The sequence below is a fragment of the Geotrypetes seraphini genome, chromosome 2 (genome assembly GCF_902459505.1).
Source record: "Geotrypetes seraphini chromosome 2, aGeoSer1.1, whole genome shotgun sequence".
NCBI lineage: Eukaryota > Metazoa > Chordata > Amphibia > Gymnophiona > Dermophiidae > Geotrypetes > Geotrypetes seraphini.
Genome location: NC_047085.1, coordinates 1,400,745 through 1,418,322, shown reverse-complemented (window position 1 = coordinate 1,418,322; position 17,578 = coordinate 1,400,745). Strand labels below are relative to the sequence as shown.

General features: G+C 46.7%; 1 protein-coding gene across 2 annotated transcripts in view; it reads right to left on the bottom strand.

The window, feature by feature from the left end:
* SLC39A4 (solute carrier family 39 member 4) overlaps nucleotides 1-9,170 on the bottom strand; it is an 87,065-nt gene extending 77,895 nt beyond the window's left edge. Inside the window, exon 1 of one of the 2 annotated variants that reach the window (XM_033934929.1) lies at nucleotides 8,629-9,170. In XM_033934929.1, the coding sequence (XP_033790820.1) occupies nucleotides 8,629-8,847 (219 nt within the window). In that variant the 5' untranslated portion in view covers nucleotides 8,848-9,170. The remainder of the gene's footprint in view (nucleotides 1-8,628) is intronic. The other variant, XM_033934928.1, reaches the window with a different exon arrangement.
* Between the last annotated feature and the right edge of the window lie 8,408 nt (nucleotides 9,171-17,578).

Here is a 17,578-nt window from a genome sequence, read left to right as displayed (position 1 = left end):
TTCAGCATTTTGAACATTTCAATCAAGTCCCCTCTCAGTCTCCTCTTTTCAAGGGAGAAGAGGCCCAGTTTCTCCAATCTCTCATTGTATGGCAACTCCACCAGCCCCTTAACCATTTTAATCACTCTTCTCTGGACCATTTTGAGTAGTACCATGTCCTTCTTCATGTACGGCGACCAGTGCTGGACACAGTACTCCAGGTGAGGGCGCACCATGGCGCGGTATAGCGGTATGATAACCCTCTCCGATCTGTTTGTGATCCCCTTTTTAATCATTCCTAGCATTCTGTTCGCCCTTTTCGCCGCCACCGCACATTGCACAGACGGCTTTATTGACTTATCAATCAGAACTCCCAAGTCTCTTTCCTGGGAGGTCTCTCCCAAGTACCGCCCCGGACATCCTGTATTCATGTATGAGATTTTTGTTACCGACATGCATCACTTTACACTTATCTACGTTGAACCTCATTTGCCATGTCGATGCCCATTTCTCAAGCTTGATTATGTCACGTTGCAGATCTTCACAATCCCCCTGCGTCTCCACTACTCTGAATAACTTCGTATCATCCGCAAATTTAATCACTTCACTCGTCGTACCAATGTCCAAATCGTTTATAAAGATGTTGAAGAGCACGCGTCCAAGCACCGAGCACTGAGGCACCCCACTGGTGATGCTCTTCCAGTCTAAGTATTGTCCATTAAAGCCCCACTCTCTGTTTCCTATGCTCCAGCCAGTTTTTAGTCCACGTGTGTATTTCATCCTCGATTCCATGACTTGCAATCTTCTGAAGTAGTCGTTCATGTAGAACCTTGTCAAGCGCCTTCTGAAAATCCAGATAAACAATGTCGACTGGGTTGCCCTTGTCTATCCGCCTGTTTACTCCCTCGAAGAAGTGCAGCAAGTTCGTCAGGCAAGATCTGCCTTTGCTGAAACCGTGCTGGCTGGTCCTCATTATACCGTGTCCATCAAGGTGGTCAATGATGCGGTCCTTTATCTGGGCCTCTACCATCTTTCCTGGTACCAAGGTCAGACTCACTGGTCTGTAGTTTCCCGGATCTCCCCTTGAACACTTTTTGAAGATTGGCGTAACATTCGCCACCTTCCAGTCTTTCAGAATTTTTCCCAATTTGATCGACAGGTTGGCTATTAGTTGAAGCAGTTCAGTTATAGTTCCTTCAGTTCCTTGATGACCCTCGGTGGATGCCATCCAGTCCTGGGGATTTATCGCTCCATAGCCTATCAATCTGCCTGTGTACCTCTTCTAGACTGACCGTCAGCCCTGTCAGTTTCCCGTCTTCATTTCCAGCAGAGAGCCTGATGGGTTCTGGTATGTTGCGTATATCCTCTTCAATAAATTCAGACGCAAAAAATGTGTTCAGTTTGTCGGCAATTTCTTTATCTTCCTTTAGCACTCCCTTTATTCCATGGTCATCCAATGGCCCACCGCTTCCTTCACGGGTCATTTCCCCTTAATGTATCGAAAGAACGGCTTGAAGTTTTTCGTCTCCTTGGCTATTTTTTCTTCATAGTCTCTTTTGGCCTCTTTTACCGCCTTATGGCACCTGCATTGATGCTGTTTGTGCTTATTCCAGTTTTTGTCCGTTTTTGACCTTTTCCATTCCTTAAATGAAGTTTTCTTGTCTCCGATCGCTTCCTTCACCTCTACAGTGAGCCACGCCAGTTCTTTGTTCTTTTTCCTCTTGGATCCTTTGTTGATAAGCAGTATATGTCGATATTGTGCCTTGGTGACTGTGTCCTTAAAAAGTGACCAAGCTTGCTCTAGCATTTTTACAGTGCTTATCCTCTTCTTAATCTTCTTCCCCACCACGAGTCTCATCCCTTTGTAATTCCCTTTTCAGAAGTTCTGTGCCGTGGCCGCGGTTCTGGACCGATGTTTTGCCCCTGTGTCCCAGCGTCCCCTCTACTTCTATACCTTGTGCTGGTCCTCGCAGACCATTTAGAATTAAGTCCAGAATTGCATTTCCTCTTGTATTTTCCTTGACAAGTTGTTCCAGGAAGCAATCGCCTACAGCATCCAGGAACTTGGTCTCCCTAGCGCAGCCGGAGGTGCCTAGGTTCCACTCTATCCCCAGATAGTTGAAGTTACCCATGATAACTGCGTTGCCTCCCTTGCAGTTGCGTTTAATCTCGTCCATCATTTCTCCAACAATTTCTTCGAACTGCCATGGGAGTCGGTTGTAGATGCCAATCTTCATTTCCAGTCCATTTGTTCCCAGAGGTTTGACCCATAGAGACTCTAACCTATCCAACAGTTGTGGTGTGTTCTCTCCAGTAGATTCAATTCCCTCTTTGACGTATATGGCAATGCCCCCACCTTTTAGAGCCACTCTGTCTCTGTGGTATAGCTTGTATCCTGGTAGCACAGTGTCCCAGACGTTTTCCTCAGTCCACCATGTTTCCGTGATTCCGATTATGTCAACGTTATCTTTTTGTGCCATTGCTTCTAATTCACCCATCTTATTCCTTAGACTCTTTGCGTTCGTGTACATACACTTGAGTTTGTGCCCTGATCCCTTCTTGTATTTTCTTCCATCTTGTGTCCCTATTGTTCTGTCTTGCCTGTGATCTGGTGAGTCTTCCCCTCTATCTTCCTATACGGTATCCTCTGGGTATACCAGTTCCCGAACCATCGACTCTTTCTCTTGGTCGACTGTCGGCTTTCCCCTTCTTCCTAGTTTAAAAACTTCTCAACTTCTCTCTTGATGTTGCTTGCAAGTAACCTCGTTCCGTCTCTGCTGAGGTGGAGTCCATCCTTCCTGTACAGCTTCCTCTTCCCCCAGAACGTCGTCCAGTTGCACACAAAGTGGAATCCTTCTTCCTCACACCAGCGCCGCATCTGCCTCTTCTCGTCGGCCCTGGGTACCGGCTGGATCTCTGAGAATGCTATCCTCTGTGTTCTGGTCTTCAGCTTCCTTCCTAGCATCCGGAACTGGTCTTTCAGTACTTCCCTGTTGTAGCTCCTGTTGCTCACATTCGTTCCCACATGGATTACCACTGTCGTATCTTATTCTTCCACACTGTCGATGATCCTGTTGATGCAGCTCACTATGACTTCAACCTTGGCTCCCGGTAGGCAGGTCACCAATCGATCCAGTCTTCCTCCCGCTATGTGGCTGTCGACTTGTCTGATAATGGAGTCCCCCACGACGATTGCTGTCCTCTCTATCTTCTCTTGACTCTCCAGACGTAGGTCCATGTCTTTCTTTCTTAGCCGCTGCCACACATTGAGCTGAGGGTTTCAAAGTATCCTCAACAATTATACCTAGATCTTTTTATTGGCAGTGACTCCTACCACAGAACTCAGCATCACATAGCTATAGTTCGGGTTCTTCTTTCCCACATGTATCACTTTGCACTTTCTTACAATAAACGTCATCTGCCATTTTGACACCCAGTCTTCCAGTCTCACAAGGTCCTCTGCAATTTTTCACAATCCTCTTGCAATTTAACGACTTTGAACAACTTTGTGTCATCAGCAAATGTAATAATCTCACTAGTTATTCCCATCTGAAGATCAGTGTTCTTCAACCGTTGGTCCGTGGACCGGTGTCAGTCTGCAGAAATTTTCTGCCGGTCTCCAGGGCCGGCACGTGCATCAGGCCCAAGACGGTTTTCTTCAGTTGCCGGTCCGCAATGTGATCGATACGGTGTTATCTTCAGCCGGCTCCCTCTTCCTCAGTGTTGCAGTACACAAAGCCACTGAAAGGGTGGTTGATCGCTGGAATAGTCTTCTACTTCAGGTGATTGAGGTCAGCAGCGTGCCTGATTTTAAGGCCAAATGGGATCGTCATGTGGGATCTTTTCACAGAGAAAGGTAGGGGAGGGTCATTAGGGTGGGAAGACTAGATGGGTCGTGGCTCTTATCTGCCGTCTATTTTTATGTTTCTATGTTACGCGTGTCCTGCGCCTGAACTGGAAGCCTTCTCTCTGACATCGCAATGTGCTTCCAGATGAGGCACTGGACACGCGAGGAGCTGCTGCCCGCATCTTTGTGCACTGCGTCAGTGAGGAAGAGGGAGCCGGCCCGAAGATAACATCGGGGGCAGCATAAAACGGCCAGGCGGGAACAGGCCAGAAGGTAAGGCACAGCATGGAGGGAGGGAGACAACAAAGGTAGGGGGAATGATTTTATGTTTAAATTTAGTGATTGAATTGTGTCAGTTTTGAGAAATGACATCTGCTGTCTATATTTTGCACTATTCAGGAAGAAATGCGTTTGTTTCTATTTCTCTGGGGTACTGCATGCAGAGTCTTGCATCTTAGGGTTTGTTTGTATATTGATTGATTTATTACAAAATTTATATACCGCATATAACTATGCGATTTCCATATCACATGCATAAAATCTTGTTTCCCTGCAATTACCACATATAACATAGACATGTCTAAACAACATCATAATCGTCCCTGTTATGAACAGGGATAAAACGCAAATTCAATCAATTCAGAAAAACAAGCAGACTTTAATTCATACATTACTGTAAAAAAAAAAAAAATCTAAAAAGGAGATTATCAGTTGGAATAAGCCTTAGCATAGGAAGGCATTGACAAATAACTGAGTTTTCAGCATTTTCTTAAAATTCATCCTCCCCATGCAAGATACCAGGCAAGACATTCCATAATTCTATGCCAGCCACAGATATCATTGATGCTCCAATCCTACCCTCCAAACTTAATTTCATCCCATTTACACCTCTAACCTTTTAGTTTGTGGTCCCGTATTTGCATAGGGTTATCTGTGTTCTGATAGGAATGAATGTTGAGAAGCATACGTACAGTGTGCTCTGTATAGTTTAATTTTGTGGTTAACCATTATGTGTTGTTAATAAGATTATAGTGTGTGTATATATGAAAAATGAAAGGAAAAAATGGTGTTACAATTATTATGAGGGCGGGGTGTGGGGTGGAGATGGGCGGGGTCTTGCCAACGACTTAGCCCAGTGTTCTTCAACTGCCGGTCTGCAGTCCAGTGCCAGTCCACAAAATAATTCTTTTATTTCCGCTGGTCCATAGGTGTCAAAAGGTTGAAGAACACTGCTGTATTGCGTAGACGTCAATTCCTTTTGATGAAAGCAGGAGTTGCACAGCTGGGTGGTATTTTCTTTTTACGCTTCCCATGTAAATGTATTATAAGGTATCGAGATAATAAATATGTGTTTTTTGAACCTGCTCAACTTACAGCTTTCTTGACGCTGGAGAATACGTTTGGAGAAAGAAGGAAGAACGACAACAACAATGTAATAGTAACAACTAATGGACTCGATAAATAGAATAAGCTCCTTTAACCAGTCAATAGATACCTTTTTCTTGTATAGGTTTATTAATGGATTTCCTTAAAGTTCACTCATAAATTCTTGGATCAATATTTGAGGACTTGAGATTGTTAGATTTAGAGATTTTTAGTATTATGGAAATTAATTTCTTCTATTATTATGAATGATTAGATAATCTTTCTGTACAAAATGTTTTGATTTTGTTAAAAAATTTAAAATGATAAATAAAGAATTAAAATTAAAAAAAGAACACTGCTGTAGATCAAACTTGAAAGTGCTATAGTGCTTGAAAGGACTAAAAAAGCTAAAAGTTCATAGAAAAAGCGCAGAAAAGGCAGAAAAAATGCTGAAATGTTAAAAAGTATTTCAAAATGAAGTTACTTCGGCTGAAATAAGCCCACAGTTCATTTTAAATTGCTGTTCAATTCAAGGCAAAACATAAAGTTCATTCAGTTCATTCAAAATTGTAACGATTCAGACACAAAATTCTTCATATATTGTGTAAGGTACTTAGCTCAAACATCCTGTGCCAAACTAGCTCCGTTGCTTGTAATCGATATCCAACAAGGCCTTTGTTTCACGGGACAAAACTGTAGCACCTGCTGCATCAGGGAAATGACTTAGGCAATGCTGCCCTTCTGTAGTATAAGGCTCTGGTGCACTTCGGTTTCCTGGCAGAGAAGGTCTGGTTCCCTTCTCTCTCCCTGTTGGATTCCTCCTCTCTTGAATAGTTCCAGTTGGAAAGATCTACTCCTAAGTCTGAGGCATTTCCCCGTAATAATTAATTAATAATTATAATATTCTAAATAACTAGGTGGTATGGAATCATGGTGAAGGGTGACAAAGGAGGGTCAGGGTGGTATGGAATCATGGTGAAGGGTGAGAGAGGGGGGTCAGGGTGATATGGAAACATGGTGAAGGGTGACAAAGGGGATCAGGGTGGTATGGAAGGGTGTGGAGGGTGGCAAAGGGGGGTCAGGGTGGTATGGAATCATGGTAAAGGGTGAGAAAAGGGGTCAGGGTGGTATGGAAGCATGGTGGAGGGAGAGAAAGGGGCAGATGCTAATGGAATTGCAGGGAAAGAGACATAAGGGGGAAGGATACTGCATGGAATTGGGTTGGAGGGAGAGAAAGGGGGCAGATGCTGATGGAAGTGGGGGGAAGGGAGAAGGGAGAGGAGAGAGTGAAATGCCAGACCATGTGGGTGTGGGAGAGGGAAGGGAAGAAGAGGAGAGGAGAGATGCCAGACCATTGGAGGAGGGAAGGGAGGAAGATGAATGCCAGACTAATGGGGGTGAAGGGAGAAATGGAAGGGGGATACATAAAGTTTCTAGAACGGGAATAGAAAGAGAGACGATGCCATATAGAAGGGGCAAAGAGAGGGTAGACAGTGGATAAAAGGAAGAGAGTGACAAAAAGATGAGGAAAGCAGAAATCAGAGATGACAAGGTAGAAAAAAAATTCTATTCATTTATTTATTTTTTGCTTTAGGTGAGATGCATCACTGTTTCTGTGATGTTGCATTGTATGCAGAGTCCAGCTTCTTGGTGCTTCAGTTTAATCTTTGTCTATGTATTTTTATTCTATCTCCCCATTTACAAAACTGTAGAGCGTTTTTTAGCGTTGGCATCTGAGCTGTTACCACCGTGGCTAAAAACCACAGTTTTGTAAAAGGGGGAGGGGTTAGTTTGTGATTACACACTAGGCGAAGGTGTTTTCTGTGTTCTGTGTGTTCAAAAAGACATGGTTTTCTGTTAGGATTGACTGTGTAGGATTGATCTGTACTAGTCTGGCTTGTTTAGTTTTACAATGGGTTTATTGATGTACTGCTCTTTGCAGTATGTAAGATGCTGCCTTTTCCTAGGTATTCATGTGTGACGTGTGGATTGTTACTAAAAATCATGTTTTTCATACAGATGGGGGGAGGGGGTGTCAAAAAATGATGGGCCCCGGGTGTCACATATGCTAGGTACGCCACTGAAGTAATACGATGGTTAATTGAGAGCCAGTGAGATTTAATCAGAAAAGGAGTGACATGATCATATTTTTTACTGTTATGAATGAGTTTGAGGGTTGTATTCTGGATCATCTGAAAGCGCTTCTTTTCTTTTTGGGCCCAATCCCCCCTCTTTCTCCTGCTTTGCCCTGATTTCCCCTCTCTCTACTGCTTTAGCCCCAATTCCCCATCTCTTTCTTGCTGTAGACTTGATTCCTCCTCTCTCTCTCCCTTTTTGGCACCAACTCCCCTTTTCTCCTGTTTTTGGCCCCGATTCCCCCTCTTTCTCCCATTTTAGCTTGATTTCCCCTCTCCTGCTGTAGCCCCAATTCCCCCTATCTTCTCTTTTGGCCCCTGATTTTCTCTCTTTCCCCCATTTTGGCCCCAGTTCCCCCTCTCCCTCCTGCTTTGACCTCAATTTCCCCTCTCTTTCACATTTTGGCCCCAACTCCCCCTTTCTCCTGCTTTGGCCCCAATTCTCCCTCTTTCTCCTATTTTGGCCTGATTTCCCCTCTCTCTCCTGCTTTAGCCCTGATTCCTCCTCTCTCTCCTGCTTTAACCCCGATTCCTCCTTTCTCTCATCCATTTTGGGCCCAACTCCCCCCTTTCTCCTACTTTGGCCTTGATTCCCCCTCTTCCTCCCATTATGGACTGAATTCCCTCTTTCTCTCTCCTGCTTTGGCCCTGATTCCCCCTCTTTCTCTCTCCTGCTGTAGACTTGATTCCTCCTCTCTCTCTTCCATTTTGGCCCTGATTCCCCCCCTTTCTCCTGCTTTGACCCTGATTCTCCCTCTCCTGTTTTAGCCCCAATTCCCTCTCTCTTTCATTTTGTAGACTTGATTCCTCGTCTCTCTCTCCCATTTTAGCCCCAATTCCCCATCATTTTCCTGCTTTGACCTCAATTCCCCCTCTCTTTCCAATTTTGGCCCCAACTCCCCCCTTTCTCCTGCTTTGGCCCCGATTCTCTCTCTCTTATTTTGGCCTGATTTCCCCTCTCTCTCCTGGTTCAGCCCCGTTTCCCCCTCTCTCCTATTTTGGCCCCAAGTCCCCATCAATTTCCTGCTTTGACCTCAATTCCCCCTCTCTTTCCCATTTTGGGCCCAATTCTTCCTCTTTCTCCATTTTGGCCCCAATTCCCTCTCTCTGCCTCCTGCAGGAGATCTTGCATTCAGATCCTGTACTCTGTCTGTAGGTTCACTGGCAGGCACACCTCGGGCTTCAGCTCCTGCTGTTTACGATGCTGATATGTGAGAAGACCTTGGACTTTACCACCTGTCTTCACTTTGCAGTTTGCTCTCTGGATAATTTGACATGCAAGAGAGAAGAAATTAATCTTACCTTTTCACACGGCACTTCAGCACACTGCACACGGTTCTGAAGGTGATTTAAAAAGGAGCTGACACTGGGCTGACTGGAAGAGTCTTCTGCTGTGGAGAGGAGATCCACTACCCTGTGGAAGATCTTCTGCTCACTGAGGATCTCTGTGCCCTCAGCCTGGCCAGGGAGCAGGAGCTGGAGAAGAAGCAACAGGCAGAGCAGAGGGCTGAGAGATGCCATTGTGTGCTGCTCCAGCGAGGTCTTGAGACTGGGTCGCTGTGCCTTTACTTCTCAGTGGCCCTGGGACAGAGCTTTTCAGTAATCAGTGCTGGTGCTTGGGATTGGCTGGGAGTGAGATTAATGCAAGTTAACCATTCCACAAAGGTGTGCAGATCCTCTGCCCGATACAGGAGAAAGAGAAGCGAGACTTCTCCCTCCTGGAGCTATAACCTACTTGCCACCAATCAGCAGGAAGACAGTGCTGACCTCAGTCCCAGCTTTAATCTCCTCATCTGCAGTACCTCCAGTCCCCGCAGAAATCCCCATTGAGGAAGCAGAGAGCTTCCATGCCTCAGGCAGGTAATGTGACCAGCTCTGGCTCAGGAGGTGGAAAAACTGGCTGCCCTCTTACTAGAATGCACCTGCCCAAACTCTTGGGACATCACAAAGCAAAACAGGACAATGCAGAACCAGGAAATACAGTAGATACTGTGCCTGTCACACACCCCTATGTAGCAACCCAGTCTCTATTTCTATCACTGAAACACCCTCTTCCTGTAACAGTCACACTGCCTGCTCTGCCTTCCCCTAGGAATCATTTCTAGAGCACTACTAGGTGTACACAGCACTGTACTCAATATATGCAGCTACTTTCTCTGTGTCTGGTGGGCTCACAAACTACCTTAAGGTTTTTTTTGCACCTGGGCAATGAAGGATTAAGTGACTTGCCCAAGGTCACAAGTTGCTGCAGTGGAATCAAAGCCCAGTGTACTGACCGTTCGGATACTCCTACTCCATAAAATAAATCCTGCTGAAAACGGAGGCCTTGAACCCATAATATTAGGGTGTCAGGCAGCAGCAGGAATTGAACCCAGACTCCTGACCACTCATGGTTACCCAATCAGCAGTGCCCGGTCCTGTGCCAGAGTCATCCTGCCCTATGATGGTGTCACCATCCCCGTCTCTTTTGATTAGTGTGCAAGGCTCTGGGAACTGGGTTCAATTCCCAGTGCAGCTCCTTGTGACTCTAATAACACATAGCAGTTTAAACATCACTTTTTCTTTGAGCACTTAATCAGCAATTTTCTCTTTCACAAATCAAATACCTCCTTTAAAAGTATCCACCATTCAAAATGCTCATTAATATAACCTTCGATCCTCAGCAACACCACTCTGTGTTCAATAAACTTTCATGTGTTAAATCTTTACCGGATTTTTCTACTTAATATTCAATTACCATCATATCAATATTATTTATTTTCATATTATATTTCTATAGTTTCTATTGCTAGTACTTAGCTTTAATCCATGTTTCGCGGAGTACGCTTTTTCAAGGCAGAGTCCCTATTAATGTCTCACCACCATTCTAGCAAAGATCTTTACTTTATTTTTGCAGCTAAAGTCTAAGAAGATGTTTCTCAGACTGCGGGAGGCATCCTGGCTATTTCCCACAGCCTGCAGCAAACTTGGAAATTCAAAGCCAGGGCCAGATCTGTCAACCAGCCTTGAATTTCCAGTCTACTTTTAGCCGTGTCTGGCATAACTGTCCAAGCCAACATTCATTGGCTGACTGACTAAGTCACAGTGTAGGAAGAGGGATTCAAAGTACAAACCACAAAGGACAACATGAAAAGCACAGCACAATCTACTGTATGTGTAGCTTAGCTCTCTGTGGTACCAGAGAGTGTTAGAAAACTGGAACGCTCTTCCAGAGTCTGTCATAGGGGAAAACACCCTCCAGGGATTCAAGACAAAGTTAGACAAGTTCCTGGTGAACAAGGATATACGCTGGTAGGGCTAGTCTCAGTTAAGGCGTTGGTCTTAGACCAGAGGGCCGCCGCGTGAGCGGATTGCTGGGCACGATGGACCATTGGTCTGACCTAGCAGCGGCAATTTTTATGTTCTTATGATCAACTGTTACTCTGAACGTGTTTCCTTTTCCACCAGTTTGGCAAAGATTTTTCATTGTGACTTCAGTCATTTGATCTTTTAGTCTGACCCCTGAAGCAGGTGGAGATGCCGAAACACAGCTAGTGTCGGATCCATCATTAAAGTAGGATTATCTGGAACTTGAAGGCCTTTTCTGCTCCTAAACTTAAGCAGTCAGTGTTAATTGGCTATGTCACAAGACATCACTGGGATAATCAACTCTCTACCTCTGAATAGTGGTGGTTAGCCAGCAAGGAGCTGTTTCTGGCCAGTCAAGTAGTGCTAAGTATTGGGCGGTAAAGGTTCAATATTTGAAAGGACTTATCCAGGTACTAGCACTTGCTATCTGGATATAGAAACATAGAAGAAACATAGAAAATGACGGCAGAAAAGGGCCGTAGCCCATCAAGTCTGCCCACTCTAATGACCCACCCCCCTGAATTTACTCCCCTAGAGATCCCACGTGAATATCCCATTTTCTTTTAAAGTCTGACACGCTGTTGGCCTCAATCACCTGTAGTGGGAGTTCGTTCCAATGATCGACCACTCTTTTGGTGAAGAAGTACTTTCTGGAATCGCCATGAAACTTCCCTCCTCTGATTTTCAGCGGATGCCCACTGGTGTTCGAGGGTCCTATAAGACAGAAGACTTCATCTTCTGCCTCGATACGGCCCGTGATATACTTAAACATCTCAATCATGTCTCCCCTCTCTCTTCGTTCCTCAAGTGAATACAGCTGCAATTTATTTAGCCGTTCCTCATACGTGAAATCCTTGAGCCCCAAGACCATCCTGGTGGCCATTCGCTGGACTGACTCAATTCTCAGCACATCTTTCCGGTAGTGTGGTCTCCAGAATTGAACACAATACTCCAAATGAGGTCTCACCATGGATCTGTACAATGGCATTATGACTTCAGGTCTCCTGCTAACAAAACCTCTACGGATACAACCCATCATTTGCCTAGCCTTTGAGGAAGCCTTCTCCACTTGATTGGCAGCCTTCATGTCATCACTAATGATCACCCCTAAATCACGTTCTGCCATGGTCCTAATCAAGATCTCACCATCTAGTGTGTAAGTTCTGCATGGATTTCTCTTACCCAGGTGCATTACCTTACACTTTTTAGCATTGAAGCTTAGCTGCCAAGTCGATGACCACTGTTCCAGTAGTAATAGATCCTGCGTCATACTGTCAGGCAAAGTGCTTTTACCTACTATGTTAGATAGTTTGGCGTCGTCGGCGAACAGTGATACTTTTCCTCTAAGCCCTTGGGCCTTATCTCCTATGAATAAGTTGAATAGAATGGGGCCCAAGACCGAGCCCTGTGGCACTCCACTGGTCACATTTGACGTTCTGGAGTAGGTACCGTTTACCGCCACCCTCTGAAGTCTACCACTCAGCCAATCCCTAACCCATGCAGTTAGTGTGTCCCCTAATCCCAGCGATTTCAACTTGTTCAATAACCTGCGGTGTGGGACGCTATCAAAAGCCTTGCTGAAGTCCAAATATACTATATCCAGGGACTCCCCGGCGTCCAGTTGTCTAGTTACCCAGTCAAAGAAGCTAATCAGATTAGATTGGCAGGACCTGCCCTTGCTAAATCCGTGTTGGTGGGGATCACGTAGGTTTTCTTTGTCCAGGATTGTGTAAAGTTTCTGCTTGATCAGTGTTTCCATGAGTTTGCTCACTATGGATGTGAGGCTCACTGGTCTGTAATTTGCCACCTCTGTCCTGCAGCCCTTTTTGTGGAGTAGAATAACGTTAGTTGTTTTCCAGTCCAAGGGGACTCTTCCCGTGTGTAGGGAAAGATTGAAGAGCATGGCTAAAGGTGCCGCGAGGACTTCGCTCAACTCTCTGAGCACCTTGGGGTGTAGGTTGTCTGGTCCCATGGCTTTGTTTACCTTGAGTCTTGAAAGTTCGCAGTAGATGCTGCTGGGTGTAAACTCGAAGTCTTGAAACGGGTCTTTCTGGCTGTGGACCGGCTCCCAGCGCCTCACAGGTGAAGACAGATATGGCCCCCCAAGACAGATATTCAGTGACACTATCTTAGCACTAATATACAGCCAAGCAACAACACACCACTACATTACATAGCCAAGCAACATAATTACTACACTATTCAACCAAACCAGAGGGAGAGAGAAGCCAAAGGGGAAAAAGCAGATAAAACAGCAGGAGAGAGAAGCAGAGGCAGGAGACCAAGAGGGGAATCGTTGAGAGTTAGCTCCACCCACCCCCTGATGTCCACCACTGAAGCTCCGCCTTAAAAGGGGAGGGGCCAACGGAGAAGAGTTGATTTGAGCAGGAGAAAAGCAACTACAGAGAGAGGCAGAGGGAGAGAGAAGCCAAAGGGGGAAAAAAGCAGATAAAAGAGCAGGAAAGAGAAGCAGAGGCAGGAGACCAAGAGGGGAATTGGTGAGAGTTAGCTCCACCCCCCCGACGTCCACCACTGAAGCTCCGCCTTAAAAAGGGGAGGGGCCAATGGAGAAGAGTTGATCTGAGCAGGAGAGCAGGAGAAGCCGCGTGGTGGGCAGCACAAGCCGCGTGGTGGGTAGCACAAGCCGTGTGGTGGAGTAGGAGCAGGCAGCGGTGGAAGCTGAGGTAGCCGGAAGAAGGAAGGAGGGCAGAGATCGGAGGAAGGAGGGCAGAGATCGGAGAGGGTAGCGGCAGCGAGGGTGGGCAGCGGTGAGAGTAAGCTCTGCCCACCCGCACCGCGTCACCAGCAGAGTCAGCGGCCGGACTCACCTTTAAGAGGAGGGGAGCCGCGGTGCGAAGGCAGCATAAGCCGCTTGGTGGAGTTGCAGCAGGCAGCGGCGGAAGCTGAGAGGTAGCCGGGAGGAGGAAGGAGGGCAGAGATCGGAGAGGGTAGCGGCGGCGAGGGCGGGCAGCGGTGAGAGTAAGCTCCGCCCACCCGCACCACGTCACCAGCAGAGTCAGCGGCCGGACTCCCCCTTAAGAGGAGGAGAACCAACGGCGCGCAGCCATTCGGCGAGCGGCAAAGGTGCTCGCCTTAGAGAGAGTGCCTTTGAGAAGGAGCCTTGAGAAGGAGCCGGAGCCCCGGCCGCCCAGCAGATACATCTAAAACAGAGGCAGAGGGGAGAAAGCTGGGTCTGAAAGGAGAGACAGAGGGGCAGTGAACCAGAGGGCGGAAGCCGGCAAGGAGGGGCGGAAGCCTGATCGAGCTGCCCAGCAGCAAATTCAATTCAAATTCATTTCAAACTACTAAAAAAAAAAAAAAGGTACTTTTCTTCTGTTCTCATTCATTCATTTCTTTTCTTTCTTCTCTTTCAAACTAGCTGCACGCCGGGCACACTCCAACACACCGAGGAACTTTAGGTACGAGAAAAGAGAAATGAAGGCAGCAGAAACCCAACGAAGTTTCCCAGTATACTGCATCGAGTGTCATATGTATGATTACCTCCCCTCCGGGAGGCAGGCGTACATATGCGGTCGATGTCAGGAACTGGATAGCCTGAAGAAGGAGGTTGGGAGACTGCAGGTCAGGATCCAGGAGCTGGAGGGACTCCGCATCATGGAGGAACCGTGGGCAATTGCGGCAACTGAGGATACCACCAGAGAGAGCCACATCAACGAGCAGGTTAGAGAGCTCGAGAGATTCATCGAGGAGGCCTGAAAGATGGTGGAGGCACAGGAGCACCAGCAATCCAGAAGGGAACCAACAGAGGGAGGACAGAATCCACCAGACCCCAGGGGGGAAGGACTGTGCGGAGGAACTGAGCGGGCAGAGGGGGCAGAGACCCATCTGAACCCGGAGGAAGGATTGGAGGATCGAGTCACTGATACGGACCTGAGACCCAAGAGGAAGCTGAGGAAAGGCAAATCTGCAATCGTAGTGGGAGACTCAATCCTGAGAGAAGTGGACAGTCATGTAGCAGGAGGCAGAGAGGACCGACTAGTGACATGTCTCCCGGGGGCGAGGACAAAGGACATCTCCGACAGAATCGAGAGAATCCTGGAGGGAGCTGAGATGGAGGAGACAGCAGTGATAATCTACTTGGAACCAACGAAGTCAGCAGAAGGAACTACAACAGGACTACACTGACCGAGCAGTTTAAGATCCTGGGGAGGAAACTGAAGCTGAGGACAAGGAAGATAGCCTACTCAGAGATCCTGCCAGTACCGTGGGCGGATGCAAGGAGGCAGACTGAGCTGCAAGCAATAAACGGTTGGATGAGGAGATGGTGCGATGAGGAGGGTTTCTACTTTGTACGGAACTGGACAACCTTCCTGGGGAAAAGCAAGCTCTACAGGAGAGACGGACTGCACCTGAGCACGCCTGGGACGAGGATGCTGGCACGCAACATCCAGAACGGCATAGACATGGCTTTAAACTGAGGACAAGGGGAAAGCCGATAGTTGATCTGACATCGACACATCGGACTAGAGTATCAAACAAGGATACTGAACCGGGAAATGGCGATAGAGAACTTGAGACTTAGTGGACATTTTTTTTTTTTAAACCCAAAGATGCGATGCTGGGGCCCAAGGAACTAATGAAACTAAAGAGCGCAAAAAGGAGGAAACAGCCAGAGCCAGAGGGACGTTCAAAAATGGGGAAGTAGGCTGAGGACGAGATAGATGCACCACAGGAGGGGGATGAGGACGAAATAGACACACCACAGGAGGAGGATGGACGGAATGAGGCTCGGGGACTGGCAGCCCATGAAGGGGTCGGCAGGAGCACCAAACCACGAGGAAAACAAACAGAGAAAGTAAACAACAGGGACTTAAATTGCCTATACACTAATGCTAGGAGCCTAAGAACCAAAATGGGGGAGCTAGAAGTTATAGCCAGTAAGGAGGACCTAGACATAATTGGAGTCACAGAGACATGGTGGTCCGAGGACAATAAATGGGATGTGGTCCTACCAGGATACAAACTCTATAGGAGGGACAGGACACATAAGAAGGGTGGAGGAATAGCGCTATATATAAAGGACTTCAACCAGGATGGAAACAACAGTAAGGGCGGACGGCTTGGAATCACTATGGGTAAAGCTGACAGGAGGAAATGGAGCAGACATAAAATTAGGACTGTACTATCGCCCACCAGGAAAACTGGAGGCAAACGACCAGGACCTGGAGGCTGAATTGAGGCAGGTATGTAAAAGCGGAAGTGTGGTGGTGATGGGGGATTTCAACTACCCTGGGATAGACTGGAGCATTGGACACTCAAATTGCATGAGAGAAACAAAGTTCCTGGGAGGCAGTGAGGGACTGTTTCATAGAGCAGCTGGTCACGGAACCAACAAGAGGAGATGCCACCCTTGACCTAATCCTCAACGGGCTAGGGGAACCCGCAAAGGAGGTGGTAGTACTAGAGCCACTAGGAAACAGCGATCACAACATGATCCAGTGCAAGCTAGAAATGGGAACATCAAAAGTGAAAAGAACTACAACAACAGCATTCAATTTTAGAAAAGGAAATTACGAGGCCATGAGGAAAATGGTGGGAAAGAAACTCAGCAACAGCTCAGGGAAGATGGAGACCGTAGATGAAGCCTGGGCCCTATTCAAGGGCACGGTGCACAAAGCACAAAACCTGTATGTCCCCAGGTTTAGGAAAGGGTGCAAAAAAAATCAAACCAAAAACCCGGCTTGGATAACAAATGCAGTGAGAAAGGCGATAAGTGACAAGAAAACATCATTTAGAAAATGGAAAAAGGACCAAACTAAGGACAACCAGAAGGAGCACAAAAGGCACCAAAAGGACTGTCACCGAGTGGTTAGGAAAGCAAAAAGAGAATATGAGGAGAGACTGGCGGGGGAAGCAAAAAACTTCAAACCATTCTTCAGGTATGTGAAGGGGAAACAACCAGCCAGGGAGGAAGTGGGACCTTTGGAGGATGAAGACAGGAAGGGAGTGGTTAAGGAGGAAAAAGAGATAGCTGACAGGTTAAACAAGTTCTTCTCGTCAGTCTTCACGAGAGAGGACACAACTACTTTTCATCCCATCCTTTTGTGTTTTCCATTTTTGGCTTCCCACTCTGCTCAATTACATTGTAACTTCTTCCCCTACCTTCCTTTTGTTTCCAGTTTGTCTAGTTATCGTCTGTGTCTAGTCAGTTTTTAATTGTTTTAAAATTTCTTTTATTCTGTAACTTTTATCCATGTGTAAATCGCCTTGAATATTGACAAGGCGATTAATCAAATAAATATTAAACTTGAAACTTGAAACTTGACATCCAATATCCCAGAACCCGAGGAGAACATAAACGGAGACCATGATGAAAAGCTGGTCCAACTAGAAGTAAGCAAAGAGGATGTTCTCGGACAGATAGACAGACTGAAGAGCGACAAATCACCAGGTCCAGATGGCATCCACCCAAGGGTATTAAAGGAACTGAGAAACGAAATATCGGAAACACTACGCCAAATTTGTAACCTATCCTTGAAAACTGGGGAGATCCCAGAGGACTGGAAAATAGCCAATGTCACGCCCATCTTTAAAAAGGGATCAAGGGGTGACCTGGGAAACTACAGGCTGGTGAGCTTGACCTCGGCTCCGGGAAAGATGATGGAAGCACTGGTCAAGGACACAATCTACGAACACATAGAAAACAATGGACAACTGAAGGTGAGCCAGCACGGCTTCTGCAAGGGAAGGTCATGCCTCACGAACTTACTGTATTTCTTTGAGGGAATAAACAGCCAGGTGGATAAAGGGGAATCCATAGACATCATTTACCTTGACTTCCAAAAGGCCTTCGACAAGGTACCTCACGAAAGACTGCTTAGGAAGCTGTGGAGCCACGGGGTGCAGGGGGATGTCCACCGATGGATCAAACACTGGCTGGCAG